Source organism: Amblyomma mixtum, chromosome 6, assembly GCF_055824585.1.
Source record: "Amblyomma mixtum isolate Tamu chromosome 6, ASM5582458v1, whole genome shotgun sequence".
NCBI lineage: Eukaryota > Metazoa > Arthropoda > Arachnida > Ixodida > Ixodidae > Amblyomma > Amblyomma mixtum.
In genome coordinates this window covers 55277292-55295331 of record NC_143017.1, presented here as the reverse complement: position 1 = coordinate 55295331, position 18040 = coordinate 55277292, and the positions used below count along the sequence as shown (strand labels likewise).

Sequence of the window (18040 nt, the reverse complement as noted above, 5' to 3'; positions counted from 1 at the left end):
GGGTGTCGTTTTGTGTGTTTGTATCTGTGTGCCGCGTGGAAATGCGCTCGCTTTCGTGGAATTTACGCGGTGCTCTCGAGTAAACAGCCTCGTGGGCACCGGCTTGCTATTGGCTGCTTCTGTTTTAAAGAAATCCTTGTCATTGGCTCCGACAACAGCAATTCCGATTGGCCACTAAAAGTGTCCCCAGAATCCTGGGCAAACGCATTTAAGAGCGGGTTTTTTGGCGCGAAGAGGGACTCGGGAGAGGAACGGCTCCCGGCTGCTGCTCGGGACCTCCGCTCCAAAGATGCTGCACGCCCCGGGGTATGACTGACTGTTTTACTATGTGACCTCTTATATTTTTGTCTCAGTTTCCAAGTTTAACCAGTGATTCGCATCTACCTTTAATAAATTAAGTTGACCAATGCATCTAATCGACGCCTGCTGGTCCCCTTCTTCGATGCGGCGGAGCCACCGTTCCGTCCCGACGTACGCTTCGTTACAAGTGGTGGAGGTTGCGAGGTAACGAAGACCCCGCTCTACTCGAAATGCGACCCAATCTGAGAAGTGAGCAACGCCGGACACTCGCAGACATCTCGACGATGACGAGCCACCAACCGAGACCATCTATCGCCCCGCCTGTCTTCAAGGGAACCCCGGAGGAGTCCGTGGCGGAATGGCTGACCTGCTACGAGCACGTCGCTTCGCTCAACTCATGGGACAACGACACAAAGGTGAAATTCCTCTATATTTCTTTGGACGGAGATGCGAAAAAATGGTACACTACGGAACTACTGACTGGTGCGCCAAGTTCATGGATCGAATGGGCGGCGAAGCTCAAAACTTGCTTCAGCAGCCGCCACGCTTTGGAAATCGCCTACTTGCGCCTGCAAAATCGAGTGCAGCTGCCGTCAGAGTCTCCGGAGCAGTATTTTTATGACATTCTGCAGCTGTGTGCGAGGGTGGACGCCAAGATGCCAGAAGTGGATCGACTGCGTCATTTGCTGCGGGGCCTCCAACCGGCGACCATGGAGAAAATGATAATCGCCAACCCGAGCACATGCGCAGATTTTTTGCAGACACTGCAGCGCCTCAGCCAAGCTGCGCTGATGGGACTCACTGCTCGAGGACTGCCGACCCAAGCCAACGCCGCCTACCTGACAACCGAGCATAACGCTTGGGGAATGGCCACCCCTGCAGCACACACCGAAGCTACCTTCCAGCCAAGTCCTGCATCACCTATCTTCGGACAGCCTCACGTGCTGCCCACCTGCACAGCAACGTCCCACGAGCAACAACAAGGGCACGCAGGTGAGAGGAGATTTGAGTCAATTGCCGCCTCCTTGGAGTCGTTATCCGCGCGGTTAACGAGGATCGAAAAAGAACTCTTTCGTGGCCGTGCCCCGTGGCCCCCGAGAATGTCACATGCTGAAGACGGAAGAACACGGTGCAGCTCCTGCAATCGAAGTGGCCACATAGCTCGTAACTGTCGCCAGCGATGGAGAGACGAAGACCGCGAGCGAATAAATGTGCGCGCCGATCAAGCCCCCAGTTCGGGAAACGGGAACGGCCGGGCCTAGGTGGTCAGCCCAGCCGGTCAGTATGTATGAGGAATGAGAAACAGCGTCTCAGAGTCCCAGTCGAGGTTAACAACTCGAAGACCACCCACTTGATTGACACCGGCTCCGACAACATTAGACCAGATCCGGAGAAAAAAGCCGCGATCGAAAAGCTCCCAGCCCCGAAAAACAAGAAAGGAGTTCAGAGTTTCCTGCGAATCTGCAATTATTATAGACGCTTCATCAAAGACTTTGCTCTAATTTGCCGGCCTTTGACTAACTTGACCAGAAAGAATGTTCCGTTTAAGTGGGATGCGGCCTGCGAGGCGGCAATTCAAGCGCTCAAAGAAAAGCTGACTACATCGCCAGTTTTACGTCAATTCGAGCCCGGCAAGCCAGTCGAAATCCATACCGATGCCTGCGACTACTGTATTGGTGCCGTGCTGGTACAGAGGGAAGACGGTCGAGAGCATGTCGTCGCGTACGCCAGCCGTCACCTTAACAAGGCAGAGACCAACTACAGCACAACAGAAAAGAAATGCCTGGCTGTCGTGTATGCCTGCAAGCAGTTCCGCCCGTACATTTTGGGAAGCCAATTCACCGTAGTCACCGATCAAGCCAGCCTCGCATGGCTGATGAATGTCAAGAATCCGAACGAACGCCTCATGAGATGGTCCCTGCTATTACAGGAGTTCGACATGACGCTGAAACACCGCCCTGGTGTGAAGAATGCCAATGCCGACACTCTTTCTCGCCTGCCACATGAACCGGCACCGGTTAGTGAAGAAAACTTTGCACCGCTGCTAGTGCTGGGTCGCGTGGATATAGGTAGGAAGCAGAGGGAAGACCCTTGGATGAAGGAGATGATCCAACACCTCGAGAACCCGGATTCACCTGTTGTCAGAGCACTGAGAAGAACGGCACGGTGTTTTCGATTAATCGACGGTGTGTTGCACAGGAGGGCGAATGGATTCGAGGAAGACTGCGACGCAATGGTCATTCCAAAAAGCTTACGAGCTGAAATAATAAGAAGCTGCCACGATGATCTCACAGCGGGCCACCTAGGAGTCAAGCGCACCTGGGAGAAAATACGTAAGCGCTACTTCTGGCCTAAGATGTTCGCACAGGTGACGAACTACGTGCTCTCTTGCCCTGACTGCCAGACTCAGAAAGCCCCACCTGACAAGCCGATCGAGTTCCTCCAGCCTATACCTCCGACAGAGCGGCTTCACCAGGCGTGCGAAGTAGTCGCTCAGCGCGGGAAGCAGCGGCAGCAGAAGAACAAAAAGGCATACAACTCGAGGCGACGTAATGTTTTCTATCCGGGAGACCTCGTGTACGTGTGGACACCTTCTCGGTCGAAGGGGAAGACCTACAAACTGCTCCACAGGTACCACGGGCCGTTCCGTCTACTTCGGCAAGTGGCAGAGAACAACTGGGAAGTCGTCAATCGCACCGGTCGCAAGCGAGATGTCGTCAACGTCAGCCGTCTGAAGCGCTGCCACACTCGTCTGGATTCAGAAGAGGACGCCGACGACGAGTCACCAGACAGCGATTGCGGTGGTGATGGTGGTCGTGAGTCCGCGCACAGTGCTAGTGTGTATGCAAAATCAATACCTGCTGTGTCCCCTACCGTGCAACCCAGCGATCACGAAAAGTCGGATGGCAGTGCGACTGAGACGTACTCTTACAGCAGGTCGTCACCTGATTATGGCCGTGCGGGGGCTCACACCGAGCCCAAAGTGGTCAAGACGCATGGGTATGAAAGTGACACCGAGGAGTACTACAGTGCAGATGAAGGAACAAACTGAAGTAACTGTTGGACTGCCCCTTCCCACAGACAACTTGTGTTTTGTGCCAATCTGTACATACGGACATTTTGAGAGTGCAATGTAAAGTTTTCGATTGCATTGTTAAATCTGTATGTTTCTGCGTCCTGCCTGTATCATGCTTATCTAAGTAATTTACGCGTTCGTTTTTCCATGCCTTGTATAGTACAGCAGATGTATTTATTGTATTCAGTTTAGTCTTGTTGTGCGTTACTGTCTAGTGGATTTTCTTATTTTATTGCCTTGTATCAAGTGTGCACGCCTTTCCTTTGTATTCGATTCTTGTAAACGAGTGGGACACTCTTTTTCGTAGGAGGGAGGTGTCGCGTAGCGAGCTTCGCAGATTTCGCGCGCCAGTTTCTCTACAAGCTGAATGTGTTCTCCCCGCCGTGCGACTGTTGCTGTCCGTGTGCTCCCTGCTGTGCGGAGAGCCATTAGAGGGGCTCACACTCCGACATTTGGCAGAGCCGTTTTCTCTGGGGCTCTTTGTAAGCAGGCATTGTGCGTCTCCTCCCCGGCCTTGTGTGAATGTTTAGTTAGAGTAAAACGCAGTAAACTGCGAGGGGGCGAGGTCGCCCAAGGCCGCGTCCGGGCCACCAGAGTGGGCGCGCGGACCCCCTGTGGTTTGCAGGAGAGTCGCGCGAAGTGATTGCCTCGGGCGGCACACTGCCCAGCGGACCAGATATGCCGGAGACGAGCCGCGAGGGCTGAAGGCGCGGACGGCGGGTCGCGTGGTGCACCGACTGCGAGGTTTGCGTTCCCTGTGTTTCGGGTGTCGTTTTGTGTGTTTGTATCTGTGTGCCGAGTGGAAATGCGCTCGCTTTCGTGGAATTTACGCGGTGCTCTCGAGTAAACAGCCTCGTGGGCACCGGCTTGCTATTGGCTGCTTCTGTTTTAAAGAAATCCTTGTCATTGGCTCCGACAACAGCAATTCCGATTGGCCACTAAAAGTGTCCCCAGAATCCTGGGCAAACGCATTTAAGAGCGGGTTTTTTGGCGCGAAGAGGGACTCGGGAGAGGAACGGCTCCCGGCTGCTGCTCGGGACCTCCGCTCCAAAGATGCTGCACGCCCCGGGGTATGACTGACTGTTTTACTATGTGACCTCTTATATTTTTGTCTCAGTTTCCAAGTTTAACCAGTGATTCGCATCTACCTTTAATAAATTAAGTTGACCAATGCATCTAATCGACGCCTGCTGGTCCCCTTCTTCGATGCGGCGGAGCCACCGTTCCGTCCCGACGTACGCTTCGTTACAGTAGAATGTCTCTAATAAATTGTGTAATTCACTGAGGTGTCTTACTAAGCCTACGAATAGGCCTTCTTCACAGGTGGCAAGCGAGAAAAGAAGTACACCTTCAAAGTGTTTGTTAACATTCTGAAAAAAAAAAAAGAAACGGAAATGAATTCACTTACCGGTTTCTTGTAGTTCATGGTCGCAGAACTGTTCTTCCCCACAAAAAACGTTTTTGATGACATATTCTCCATGTATTCCGGGACAATAATCATCTGCCTGTCTAAGAGGACTTGAGTGATGTTCACGGCAGAGCACACTGCTTCGCTCTGGGGTCTGGGGATGCGATAAGCTATACTTTCCTTTCCAGAGAGGATTATAGTGCTTGGAGTGGAGGATGTGGCGTCCCAAGAGGCGTAGTCTAGCCTTTGCAGTTTGCGGTTCACATCTACAAAACCCTGAAAGGCAGTAATAAAAAATAACAACCGCTTAATACTTTATGATAGCGACTTTGAGCCGTAAGGGTTACATTCTTAATTTATTGCGCCGACTGATTGATTCCGGCCGGTACAATAAGCCTCTTCCATATTAAAATATTACTTCGCTTGAACGAGTTCAAAATTACTCTGCCCGTTTGATTCTTTCTTACTACAACCGAGAAGCAAGAATAACGGAAACGAAAGCTAATCTGAGTCTTCAGTCATTGGCTTCGCGACGACAAAAGGTTTGCGGGCTTACCTTATTTCACAAGTTATATTATCCCTCCAGCCTAGACAATAATTTCTTTCATACACCCTATTACATATCGCGTCGAGTTTACCATCCGCACAAAGATGCCATCCACTTATGCAACGCAGTTTCTTTCTTACGCTCATTTGTACCCCGTACTTCTAAAGAATGGAACGATCTTCCTAATGAAATTACATCTATTACTGACATAAATAACCATCGCAAAGCTTTGGCTACCATTGTACATATAAATTCTGACAGTTTTGTTTAGCACTAATCTGTTTATTGTGTTAGCTAACAATGTAGACACAGGATTAATCTTTTATGTCCCTGATTTTTTTTCTACCATTGTTTGTTGCATATTTTCCTGCCCACTACCCTCTACAATACCTGTAAGGTCTTGTGCGTGAAAATAAAAAAAACAGTAAATAAATAAACAAAAAAAAAATAAATATGAAAGATGATTGCAGGTTTCGTGAGCGGTTACAGCGTTTAGTCTACCGAGCACGCAGTCACAGGCTCAATTCTAGGCCGCTGCTGTGGCATTCCGCTAAGCGCGAAAGACAGTCAGCCGTATGCTGTGATTTCAGGGCACGTGAAATAAATCTGGATAGTGAAAATTCGTCCGAAAGGCTCCAATATGTGCCACCTAAGACCTTATGATTGATTTGGTAGGAAATATTTAATTATTATTACTCACAAAGAGTGGCGTAAATGGTCCACAACACGGAATGCAGCCGAGGATGAAACAGCCAAAAGCGTTTTTCATTTACGTTGCTCTTAGTTCGCTGTTGTGAAATAAAAGTCGAGATATTCGCCTTTACTGGGAGACAGCTCTGACGGTTAACTTATTAGAATCTGTTAACGTCCGTAGGCAAGTTTTGAATGTTTGAAGATTTTTTCCACAATGCGCACACCTTTTCAACGCGGCAAACTTAATTGCATGAGAGTAAGTCAAACTCTTTTGGCTCTGTTGCAGCTTACAGCAAACGTCACAGACTCCGTGGCTTTTGTGCCTTCCGGATACCTTCCTTGGCTTTCTGTCCAGACCATCAAATCTCTCCTTACGATGAGTTTAAATCAGATTACGATCTAGGTTATTGCACGAGAAGTCTTTTCAGAGAAATAAATAAACGTATTAACAGACAACCAGTGTTGGGAGTGTAAACATCGATGAACGATTAAAAAAAATGATCTCTAGTGCAACCCGTCTGAACCTAGTAAGAGTTGCGAAAGCTCTGTTAAAGTAAGCACACGCCACACGCTTTTATATTGCCAACGGCGTGTCACTTGATTTCCGGCAGTTACGAGAGTGCCGTCGGCTTCGCATACGCAGCTATGGCGAGGCCCAGCGAGTCACGTGATTCGATAGTTGCGAAGCGAGCGAGCAGCTGTGGCGAGGCGTGGCGAGTCACGTGTCATGACGTCAGAGCCAGGCCTCCGCTCCTCCTGATTTGAAGGTCAGATTTCATAGCCACATGACCTTCGCTTTGTACTGGACTAGAACTTTCGCCCTAAAAGCCGTACGTAGGCGCATGCTCTAGCTCTACAGTGATACAGCAATACTGCGTTAAGAAAGACGCTCGCAAATTCTTTCAACACTAATGCAACAACACACAAATCTGGTGTCAGCAAGTCCTGAAACAAGCCATGACTAGCGGAGCCTTCTTAATGGGACGCTTCAAAATGTTAGAGCTCTTTGCTTATGTATTGACTTTTAGTTGCAATAGAGGCTTACGATTGAATTAATTAGGCGTTTAGTCTCTCCTTTAGGGCCTTCTGTGCGACAAATATTCCAGCAACGATATCCTATAGGTGCGTAAAAATTGGGCGCTTTCCTGTTGTACCGCAAACCGCAATGAGCGGCTGCAAATCTTAAGCATTCTTCGTTCGAGGGGCGGTTTCAAGCAAAGCGACGCCTCTCGATAGCCTCTTCTACCCCTGATAAATGCTGAACAGAGATTCTCGGTGTGCATGAAAAAAATTGGAGGGGCCATTCAAGCTCCGCCTGGAGAATATGACGCGATAGCGTAATAGTTTAATTCCCGTATATGGAGAAGGTCAGTCTCTGTTTTACATTCTAGATCCCTAGGAGTCGTCATACCCCTCCTGGCGCAGTTGGCATACTTTGGTTCGGTATATCCGAGGTTAACAGACTGAAGTTCGTTATATCAGAGGTGGCATACTAGGGTTTGTGATATCCGAGGTAGCATACTAAGTTTGCATAGGCAGCGTGGTGGGTAGGTTGCTACATGCCCCTTGCCCTGCCTATGCGAACTTACTGCGACAGGTGGACCACCTGCCACTTGCTACATGACAGACGGCGGTCCCCATTCACGCTTACACACAGACCCTTCTTCTAATGCTAACGCATCAATAACCCGTGCTTGCCTTGAGAAGATAATGACGCTTCGAACTGGAGCTGTGAACTCGTGCACTGTAGCGAAACACTCGCATATTGTAGTACACTGGGTGTGGAAGACCGCTCTTGCGGTTGCCTTCGCATCGAACCCCGTCTGGAATCTGAAAACGTGTGGTTAGATCGCAAATTAAAACACTTCACGATGCTAGCTTTCTACGATGAGCTTGTTTTTTTTTAATAACCGGAAAATCGGCTGTAAACCATAAGTGATAGATAACAGCACTGGCTCTCTACTGCGTTCAGTACGTTCCATATAAGCGCAAAATTTAGGCTATTGTACGCTTGAGAAAATTTGAAGCGTTAAACAAGCGCATCCTTAATCAAGCGTCTGCCGTGTTAGTGAAGCACGAGCAAGCTGATTGAAGCTAATGTTACGAGCCGTGCATGGTTATTTAGATGCTATGCTGCTTACATTTTCAAACTTCCAGCACTTCTTAAGAGCCCCCTATGGTGGAGTTAAATAGGAACATTGTCGCTGCAGATTAAATTAAAAATTACTACATGTTCAGAACACTTCAAGAAAAGCACGATATGCGAAGCTGCTCAAAAAGCAATATGACGATGGTTTGGTTTGGTTTATGGGGTTTAACGTCCCAAAGCGACTAAGGCTATGAGAGACGCCGTAGTGAAGGGCCCCGGAAATTTCGACCACCTGGGGTTCTTTAACGTGCACTGACATCGCACAGTACACGGGCCTCCAGAATTTCTCCTCCAAAGAAATTCTAGCCGCCGCGGCCGGGATCGAACCCGCGTCTTTTGGGTCAGCAGCCGAGCACCATAGCCACTGAGCCACCGCGGCGGCCAATATGACGAGATTTATCTCTTATCAATACTGATTTACCTCTAGCAGTTTATTCTGAAATCGCTTGCTGATGAAATCAAAGCTGAAGATGTTCATTATGATGCTTTCACTGACGAGCGGTTCTTTCTCAAATATGAAATGTGCTTGCAAGGGTACTTGGAGCGTTGCGTCCTCTGGGATGTTCATAGCTGCTGTTATGTCTGAAAAGGAATAAAAAAATTGTATTGAATGAAGGAATGAATTATACGGCGCTGAAAAGATTAACACAGGCAGCCCAAGGCGACCTGTGGTTTTGTTCAGTTTCAGAAGCCTAACGAATACAAAGCATCATCCTTCACGTTGTTCCTTTCAGTGCATGGTATGGGCTACGATAAATTCTTCCTGGGCAAATGCGTAGCTCAAAAGGCAGAACTTTTTCACCCGAATACTAAAAAAGATTAAGCAAGGGTTTGATAGCCGACCACTTTCAGCAACAGCAGACATTTTCCCACTGTTGTGCGTAATTTTATTCGATTAATTTGAGTGAAATCTCATAAGTAATTAAGTAATTATCTCTTTCCCTCCGGAGACGGTACGTATATATGTTTTTTTCGTACTTATGCGTCTGCGTTCAGTGTATATGCACCGACCTATCGTGTCGCTGTTTTTATAATCTTTTATTGCCCAAGCCTTACGTAATTTTAGTTTTCATCGAGAGTAAATTGTGTTCAGTTGTCCAAACGAATGCTGCTGTTGCCTCGTAGGCGACGGAGATAATCGATCTGATACTGCAGGTTTTCTCCTCGCCTCCCTTACCGCTCATGAAAATAATGGAATAAAAAAAATAACACACATTGTTGCTCGATTGTAGCTAATGTACAACTCGAGAGACTTCGTCTTTGAGGACGGACTTTGGGATGAGATATGGATTAAATTTTGTTTAAAAGTCAGTGACTAGTCTTGTCCTCTCTTGCATTGCGCCTTATATCTAAGTTTTGTAACTACATTAGATTTGTGCTTGCCAAACTCAGCCGGGGAAGCAGCGCGTTTATCATTCACCCTTATTTACTTTACCGCTTAAAACTGCCGATAGTTTTCTCGGAAGTTTATCATGGTCGTCTGACAAACGTTACAGCGAATTTGTGCTTCATACTTCTGTTGTAATGTGCATGATACGCCGTTCTGAAATGAACTATAGCTCAATAAAAAAATAGAAAAATAGTCTGGCTTTGGCATGAACTGGTCAACGCGGAACTTTTCAATGCACTCCACTTTACCTGTAACGTTTGGTGGCGGTCTCTGTCGCTTGTATGTTGTCGAGCTAGAGGGCCCTGCATGGAAGATGCGCGGCAAGGAAAAAAAGAAGAACGAAGAAAAGCTCTTCATTTTACGCCTTGACGATAAAAGAAAAACACTCATCGCAACGCTACAAAACGGCCAGAAGTTTAAGTGCACAGTTTTGTGCGGAGTCCAAACGCTTAACATTGAACCTGCATTATTGATACGAACGCAGTTTCTTCGCCTTCACAGGAAAAATGAATTTTAAAAAGGAAAACATTTCAATATCTGAGCCAGACCAGTTTGTCCGCTAGGATGAATAAGACGCGATGCAAAACTAGTGAACAAATCGGTGCACTTTCAATTTTGATCGAACTCAAGCAAAATCGTTTTTTTTTTTGTAGTTTCGTTAAAGCGAAAGCATGCAATGCAAGCTCCCATCGTCTGCTCCCGATGTGCAAGCCGCTGCGAAGAGATTTAAGGTTATGCTGAATTTTATTCTTATAACACCATTTACCTCCACATATTTCATTTTTTTGTTTATATCTTATGTTCTTGTGTCTGAAGCTCATTTATTCGCATAAAATACATAACATTGCCCCTACCTTTTGGCAGTATTTATGCAATGCCGCATATAATCTTTGTAGCAAGAGAACCCCGGTTTTAGGAAACCCATTACAAAACAAACGAAAGAGCGGTGCGTTTTAACGCAAGAAAGAACCCTTGCTAAATGCTTCAGCTTCAGGTATTCTGTCATCATCTGCTAAAGAGCGTTCTTAGACGTGACAGTTTTGGTGGCCTGATGCCACATCGTGTCCAGCATTCTCAGGCAAAAACTTTGAATATTGAAAATATGTTAGATACTCTTATGGAAATATTGAAAGTAATGGTCCATTCTTGTGATGTGTAACAAAAACTTTCTTTTAACGTGTTTCCATCGATCGTATCGAACTGAAGACTGCCATAGAATACCGATGGGCCACGCTTTTGAACAGAAAGAAAACGTTAACAGCAAAAAAAAAAGAAAAGAAAATGCAAGGCTGCCGTAGTGTGGTGTGAGGATACATTGATACAAAATTATACAAAAAATTGAGTTCATAGACTGTTCCCCGCTCAAAAATACTTTGGTGCAAAATTGTTAGGCATAGCTTCACGGCACGGCATAAAGTAGACAGCTTTCGAAGCTCCATCATATTTTTTTTCTCCTCGAACGTTCACACCGAAGGCTGCCGAGGCGCGTACCCAAAAACGCCAGCTAGTTCTTGGTTGCGAAAAAAAAAGCCAAGCAAAAGGCTTTGCTGAGGTACTTGTTGTTTTCGTTTTTTTTTTAAAGACTTGTTATTGAAAACACACAGATTACGAGTGACAGAACACGGGGCACTGGCTTCAGGAAGAGCGTTCAGGCGTTAGTGGCATCGATAAAAAGATGAAAGAAGATTCGGCATGTGTTTTTGGCTCTTGGTTCGGCTCTTCTTAAAATTCCGAGGCATGGAGCACGGGTACTTATCCTTGCAGACTGCCTTTCAGCTTTAGGCTCTCTCCAAACTTCTGGCACCTCTCTATTGAAGCGTTCCCTTGGGTGTTTTGTTCCGCGCACAGTAAGGGAGGTCCGCTTTGTCTGGGTACCTGGTCATTCGGGTATCTATTTCAACGAGGTGGCTGAATATTTTGGCCAGGTCAACTCTCACTGCCCCTGTAATACATCCCGTACCTCACCTCACTCTGTTGGAGACCTCCCGTTTCCAGCGGTTCCAACATATATCAGCCAGCTTGGGTGATGCGTTGCTGAATACCGTGGATTTTGAACATTTAAACTTCCCATGAAATGTCTGGTTGTGTAAGTCAAGGCTGTGTGAAGTGTCCATGACGCTTTTGCAATGCAGAATCCCCCACCTCAACTTGTACTTATGCAGATGCGGGTTCGCTATGACAAACATTTGTAACTCAAGCGGAGAAGTTGAAGCAATAGACCATTTTCTCCTCTCTTGCCGGCGGCTCGCATTTCTGAGAAAACCGTATTTGAAGGTCCCTCTTTCGAGGTTAGGACTCCCTTTGTCTCTACCAGTTCTTCTCTCGTCTGGTGCGAGCGCCACAGGATTCTCGTCAAGCACTATTTGCGGCTACCTTCATGATTACATTATTGCAACTGGTCGCCTACCATGTTAACACCATATAAAATTCCACCGCATGTCTAAAAAGGGTATTTTATTTTATTCCTGGTTATCTCATTTGTTTAATTTATTTAATAATTTCCACAATTAATATATTTTCTAATTTCAGTCACTCTACTATTCTACTGTAGGAGGGAGTTGTGGCTCAGCGGAACCTAGGTCGCTTTGCAACGTTCAGCAAAGGTTCAGGCCAAGCGTTCGGGCTGCGAGCGCGCTTCCCACCTAAAGATCGTCGTAGTCTTTCACCCCCACAGTTCACCACAGTGAGCGAGCGTGGCTGCTACACTACAGTACTTAGATTTTAGCCCCCAAACCGCAGGAAAAACCATTAGTGTAAATAAAGTTTTCCCTTCCTTCCCCTCGCATATATACCTCTTTGGCATTCACCACCGTACCATGGCCAATCCCCCGCGTGGGTATGTGCCATGTTTACAGCGGAGAAGAAGAAAATAAAATTATTGCTTAGATTTTTCTTTCTTCGACATTTCCTCTAGTGGTATGATGTATGCATATTATTATAACAACTAAAGTACTGGCAAGAGCTTGCATGCATATAAAATGAATCGCCATGAAAATAAATCTTTGTAGCAATGTTTAAGCTGAAGCCAAAACATATCGTAAATGTTTATGCTGCAAGACTTGCGCAGCACTGTACATTGTCACATAATTTTGATAGTATTAATTGAACGTTCTTTTACTGCGTTTCGATAACAGAAAAATATAAAACTAGAAGAAACGATCTTAGCCGCGAATGCTCATAGCACAACCGACGGACAACCCTGAGCTGAAGCGTCAGTTGTCAAAGAGGTTTAATGTGGCCCGAACACCACCCTTGATTTGCATCTTATGGTTACAACAACCTGGAATACGATGAAGGGGGCTAGGGAATTGCACTGAAACATGCGGCATGCGGAATAACGTAATCCAGGCTCACCCGTTGAGCATGAGCTACAAAATGTCCCTCTGTTACTCTCTCAACCCGCTATGCAGTGAGTGGGGGTCGCTTACAACCACCGAATCGATAATGCGTTTAAGTGAAAGGAAACACGGTTCACGATCTCCAGAAGGCTAAGCATCTACGACTACTTCCAGATGTATAAAGTGCTGCCGTTCGGGGCTTACACTCCTACATCAATGTTGGTCAAACAAGCAGTAGATCCCGCCGCTACTGGCTTTTCAGGGACACCACGCTGGTACAACAAGCTATTGATGAAAAATAAATGCGTTTAGAACACGTACGCGAACTTTCGGACGGGGTTCGTCATTCAGGAACTTACGTCTGCAAAAGGAATCGACCTCACAAGTGAATCCTGACTTTAAAGAGGCGTATAGGTGGGAATGTGGGCGACATCTCTCGCAAGGTCTCTTTTACACCGCTACATCTTTTGTTTAGCCGCTCTCTCAAAAGAGGCGCAGGAGGCAGCCGCTGCTCACTGCCTTTTTGCAGCCTTTCATTTCCTCAAAGAAGGAAACTCCGAATTAAACAAGTGCGTAGTGAAGCGGAGCACTTATTTCGACGAAGGCACTGCATTGTGCCCATTCGAAGCTTTCGCTTTCTTTTTTTTTAGACTGCGCGAGAACGCTTCCTTCTTTTATCGGAGAAAACAAGGAACCCTGCATTATTGAACAATGAACTGAAACAAATAGACTCAGCAGAGTGGTACGATAAGCATAAGCTATTTATTCTTCATGAAGGGCCTCTACCCGGAATTTGAAGTGTGGGCTGCAGCAAAACGATCTTCGCAAAAAAGGTCAAGCCGGTGGAGCCAGTGCGAACAAATAATATGAACCGCAACGCTTGCTGCTAGCAAAAGGCAGAGGCTGGAGGATGCAAGCACACACTTGGGAACGTCAGGCACTTTGAAAAGTGTATTAATCTAGATCTAGTGGCGATGGTGCAGTTGGAGTTTTCTGTTCCAAAATTGAAGACAAGATGGTTCAGCCCATTCCCTGGAGATCTAATAAGCACAGAAACGTCCAGGAGAACACAACACATGTAGGTAATTGAATAGTATGAAACTTCCAAACGACACATCGACGGTGCGAGCAGACGGCGCCACCAGCGGCCACCGTGATCGTTTGTGTGCTGAACGGTCTCCAGCGAAATAACCTCTACGTCCAGCTTCTTTACCTCGGATCGCAACCAACCTTTCTACAAGAGTGTTACTCCATTCCCGGTACGCTAGGTAATCGAAATTCTAAGCATTCTGAGAGGTTTTCCGGCCCACCGGGATCTGGCTGGTCACCTACGACGGGCGCGCCGAACTAAGCTTACATCCGCACCACCATGGCAACGCCCCCGTGCTCGTCAACATGCGCGCCGCCGGCACAACGGGGAGCTCGACTAGCCAGTCGACAGTTCAAGCCTTGAACCCCCAGCACTGTGCCACCGTGGCGAACCGGCAAGCCACCGCAGCCACGCTCGCTAAAAAATTTGCAAGTCACCTCAAACTCGACAATACTTTGTTCCCTGTGCTTTGTCTGTTCATCATGGATTCAGCCTGCGTAACCAAGACTGAACGAGACAATAACTGCATGAAAGTGCACGCCACGCAAAACATCCTGGCCATCGATACGTACCGCCCTGCCGCTGCGGACAAGCTGCTCAGCAGACAAGAGAATGAAAGGAGGTGGTCGTTATGACGTACAGCCGGCCAAATCTTTAGCTGGCGTGCGTGACGGCCGCGTTTTCCGTGCTCTTGGAGCTCATGACGGCGCAAACTTGCTGAGATATCAAATCTAAGCACAGGCTCACTAAACCCGTGCTTAATATTGAGCTTTCCCCAAGCTTGCTTCGGCGCAAAGCGCAGGAGCGCAGAAAAAACGGCCATCGCGCACGCCAGCTAAGATTTGGACGGCTGTACATGACGGAAGCCAACAGTCATTGAAACGAAAGAGCATAGGGGATTTTTTCTTCAATTTGTAGTTTACTTCAATGGGAGATTAATAGAAGGAGAAGAAAAAACAAACACACGCCGCCAGTGGTATCCGAGCCCACGACATCCGAATTCCGCGTCCGGTGCTCTACCAACTGAGCTACAGCGACGGCTGTCCAAACTTCTGCTTTCGGGAATTTGATGTGTAGTGTAACCGAACCTTGAGAGTAGGGTGCCTCGATGGCCGGCGCCGCTTTCAGGGTGAAGACACCGCTCTTGACGGAGGCATGTTGGGCACCACTCTCCCGTTCGGTTGCATTGAGCTCAATGCGGCGGCAGGCCGTTTCGAAGAGAACTGCCACTACCGCGTGGAATACCGCTAATCTGATGTTCTGCCAAGACAACGTGGTAGCTAGAGATGGTTTGAAAACTGAACCAGAATTAGTTACGCTAAAGTATTATTTTTCGCAGCTCGTCTGCCAAGAAACTCGGAGCCTTGTGAACAGCGGTTACATTCTCAAAACTGGAGTAGCATTTTCCGGTGCAATCCCTTGATCCGGATACTTTACATATCAGTTACTTTTACAACAATTAGGATTACTAATTTCGAGCTACACTTGAATATCCGTGCGACTCGCCTTTCAGACAGCTTCTCGTTACCTATGAAATCAAGTGCGAGAGGTCGCCTTTGACGGCTGCTAATTTCAACAACTATGAGGACGCAACGTGAAAGTTGTCCATTATAGCTCCGACCCCAACAAAAATTGTTCTGGAATGCAAATGTTTCGCGTATCCTACCTCGAATATTTTGGAGTTGTCTGTCGGCTTCCAGCCGTGTCGCCTGACCTGCGATTCCCACTTTTTTTCTGCGCGCCTTGCCCCGAGCAAAACTAAATAGCTGCTGTCCGTTTCTAGTGCTGGCAGAACACGTGGGCACAAAACAGCCTCTTGTAGCTCAATCCCGACTGCAGCATCACTCGCACGACACTTCCTCATTTTCCGCCAGCCGGGTCGGTGGTGTCCCGATCAGTACAAGGTCGTTGACTCTTTAATAGACTTCTCCTCGTTGTAAACGTGCCATCAGAGGGGCGTGGCCCAGTGGGCAAAATTGCGCCACGAGTTTGAATTCTTCGAGCGTTTCCCACCGCCTTTCTTCTACTGACTACAACCACCTTCTTACACGTCACGCTTCCTGCACCACGTTGTCGAAAGTCGCATGTTTTGTCTGCCAGACCTGAAGCACATGAGCCGATGACGTAGACCGGGAAAATTGCAGTCGTTCCGCAGCTGTACAAAAAGCAGAGGCGCGATTCGGCATGCGGTTGGCGCTGTAGCATTTGGCGCCTTCAGCTGAAATGATGGAGGAAATGGTAGGTGAGGGTTAAAACCTGCCATGCCACATCAAAATTTCCCGAGCACTTTCTTCACACGCTGACGAAAAAGACGTCTCTCAGTAAGGCAGCCGTATTATTGTGGTGCTCCCGCTGTAAGCGCATATGTGAAGCTCTCTTCAAGGCATTTTGTACAGCTTGTTTATTTCATTGCTATGCCACGAATACTCTGCCACACCCTTCTACTACTTCGCGTCAGCTCGCAATGAATATCCCGGTGCCTTACCTACCTTCAGCGCGTCAGTAAGCAAAATAAATTGTGGCTGCGTGACACCAATAAAAGGAGGCTTTTCCCCACTAGTGACTTATTGCTCTTCCTTTTCATATTGCTTAAAAAAAAAACACTACTCGGGGAAGGCCCATTTCGTTGCCGTCACGCAGCCACATTAATAAAAATCGTCCCACGAGTTCCTGGGCGGGCATATTCTCGAGCTTTCATTTCCCTATTTTCGCTTCTTTCGGTGACAGCAGCGGGGGATGAGAGCTGGTGTGTTGTCTTCATTCGTCCATGTTTTTCTGCACACCTTGCGTCGAACATGGTTTTCAAGCTAGCCCGGACCTGTGCCTTAATGAAAGATCTATTTCCTTGCCTGACGACTATGGAGTGAGGCGGCAAGCCAGCGTCTCTTGGCAACTGGAGCTGACGGTTCCGCGGAAGCGAGGAAGGCGGCGTGTGTAGCTCCGACTCCCCTTTGGTAGTTTAACCTCGCCTAGGTAATGGTTATTAAGGGCTGATTTTGTGAGTTTTCTTTGTGAATCATTCTCTTGTAATGATTTTTTTCTTCAGTCTTGAAAACAAGAATATAAGCGTTTCAATTGGTTTTATTTTTAATGGGGTTTAACGTCCCAAGTGACTGAAGTATGAGGAACGCCGTAGTGGAGATGTCCTGATAATTTCGACTACCTGGGGTTCTTTCAAGTGCGCTGACATCGCACAGCACACAGGTCTCTAACGTTTCTCTCCAATCAAAATCCGGGATCGAACCCGCGTCTTTCGGGTCAGCAGGAGAGCATCAGAACCAGCCACCACGGAGGCTAAATAAACGTCTTAATTAAATTTTTCCTTGAATAAGGACACTTAGCAGCTACGAATTAGCAAGGCGTCATTGCATCGCTTCATTAATCTGGCCTCCCTACCAACCTCGACCCGCTACGGTGTTCTTCAGCTCTCCTGCAGCAGTAGCAGCTTAGGGCAGGAAACTGGGCCAACAAGTCAATCGCGATCCAAGTCTAATAACAAGCGGCATCCGTCGACTCCACTTGATGCAGCCACCATCACCCCCACCTCCACAGCTACCTACCAAGCTTCGAAGATGCAACTGCAGACTTCACCAAGTCACCAGGTGAGTGATTAATCCCCAACTTCCATAGCGCATCCCTCCCGTTCCTTGCTACACCCGTCCTTCACCCTTCCACACCCCTCCCACCCTCACGTCTTCATCCTTCTCGACCGAGATCGCTATTGATCTCATCCAACAATCTGACTTCTTGCACCCGTTCTACTGGCCCTACAACGACTGACGGCTCGCGTCGAACAACAGAGTGGCATCTCCTCTCCCTCAAGTCCTTTGTCAACTCCACTCCCGACACCGACTCCAATGCTCACCCTCGAGAGCGCGCCACCGTTTCTCCGGTGCCTAATCTCGATACAGTGGAGGAAGACTGCCATGATGTTGTGATATCATGCATAACAAAGATCCGCTCCGCAACCCCCTAATTATTTGCCAGTGGAATTTCAGCGGTTTTCGCCGCAAGGAAAACGCCCTCCTACAACAAATGCGAATTACAGG

The 18040-nt window shown here is 47.5% G+C and overlaps 1 protein-coding gene across 1 annotated transcript in view; it reads right to left on the bottom strand.

Moving 5' to 3' along the window:
• Window positions 1-18040, bottom strand: part of LOC149339185 (uncharacterized) — a 51932-nt gene that overhangs the window by 17841 nt on the left and 16051 nt on the right. The window contains exons 5-8 of the mRNA XM_089550886.1: window positions 9812-9855; window positions 8595-8755; window positions 7723-7854; window positions 4785-5060 (exon numbers count right to left, since the gene is read on the bottom strand). Coding sequence (XP_089407012.1) covers window positions 4785-5060; window positions 7723-7854; window positions 8595-8755; window positions 9812-9855 — 613 coding nt within the window. The remainder of the gene's footprint in view (window positions 1-4784; window positions 5061-7722; window positions 7855-8594; window positions 8756-9811; window positions 9856-18040) is intronic.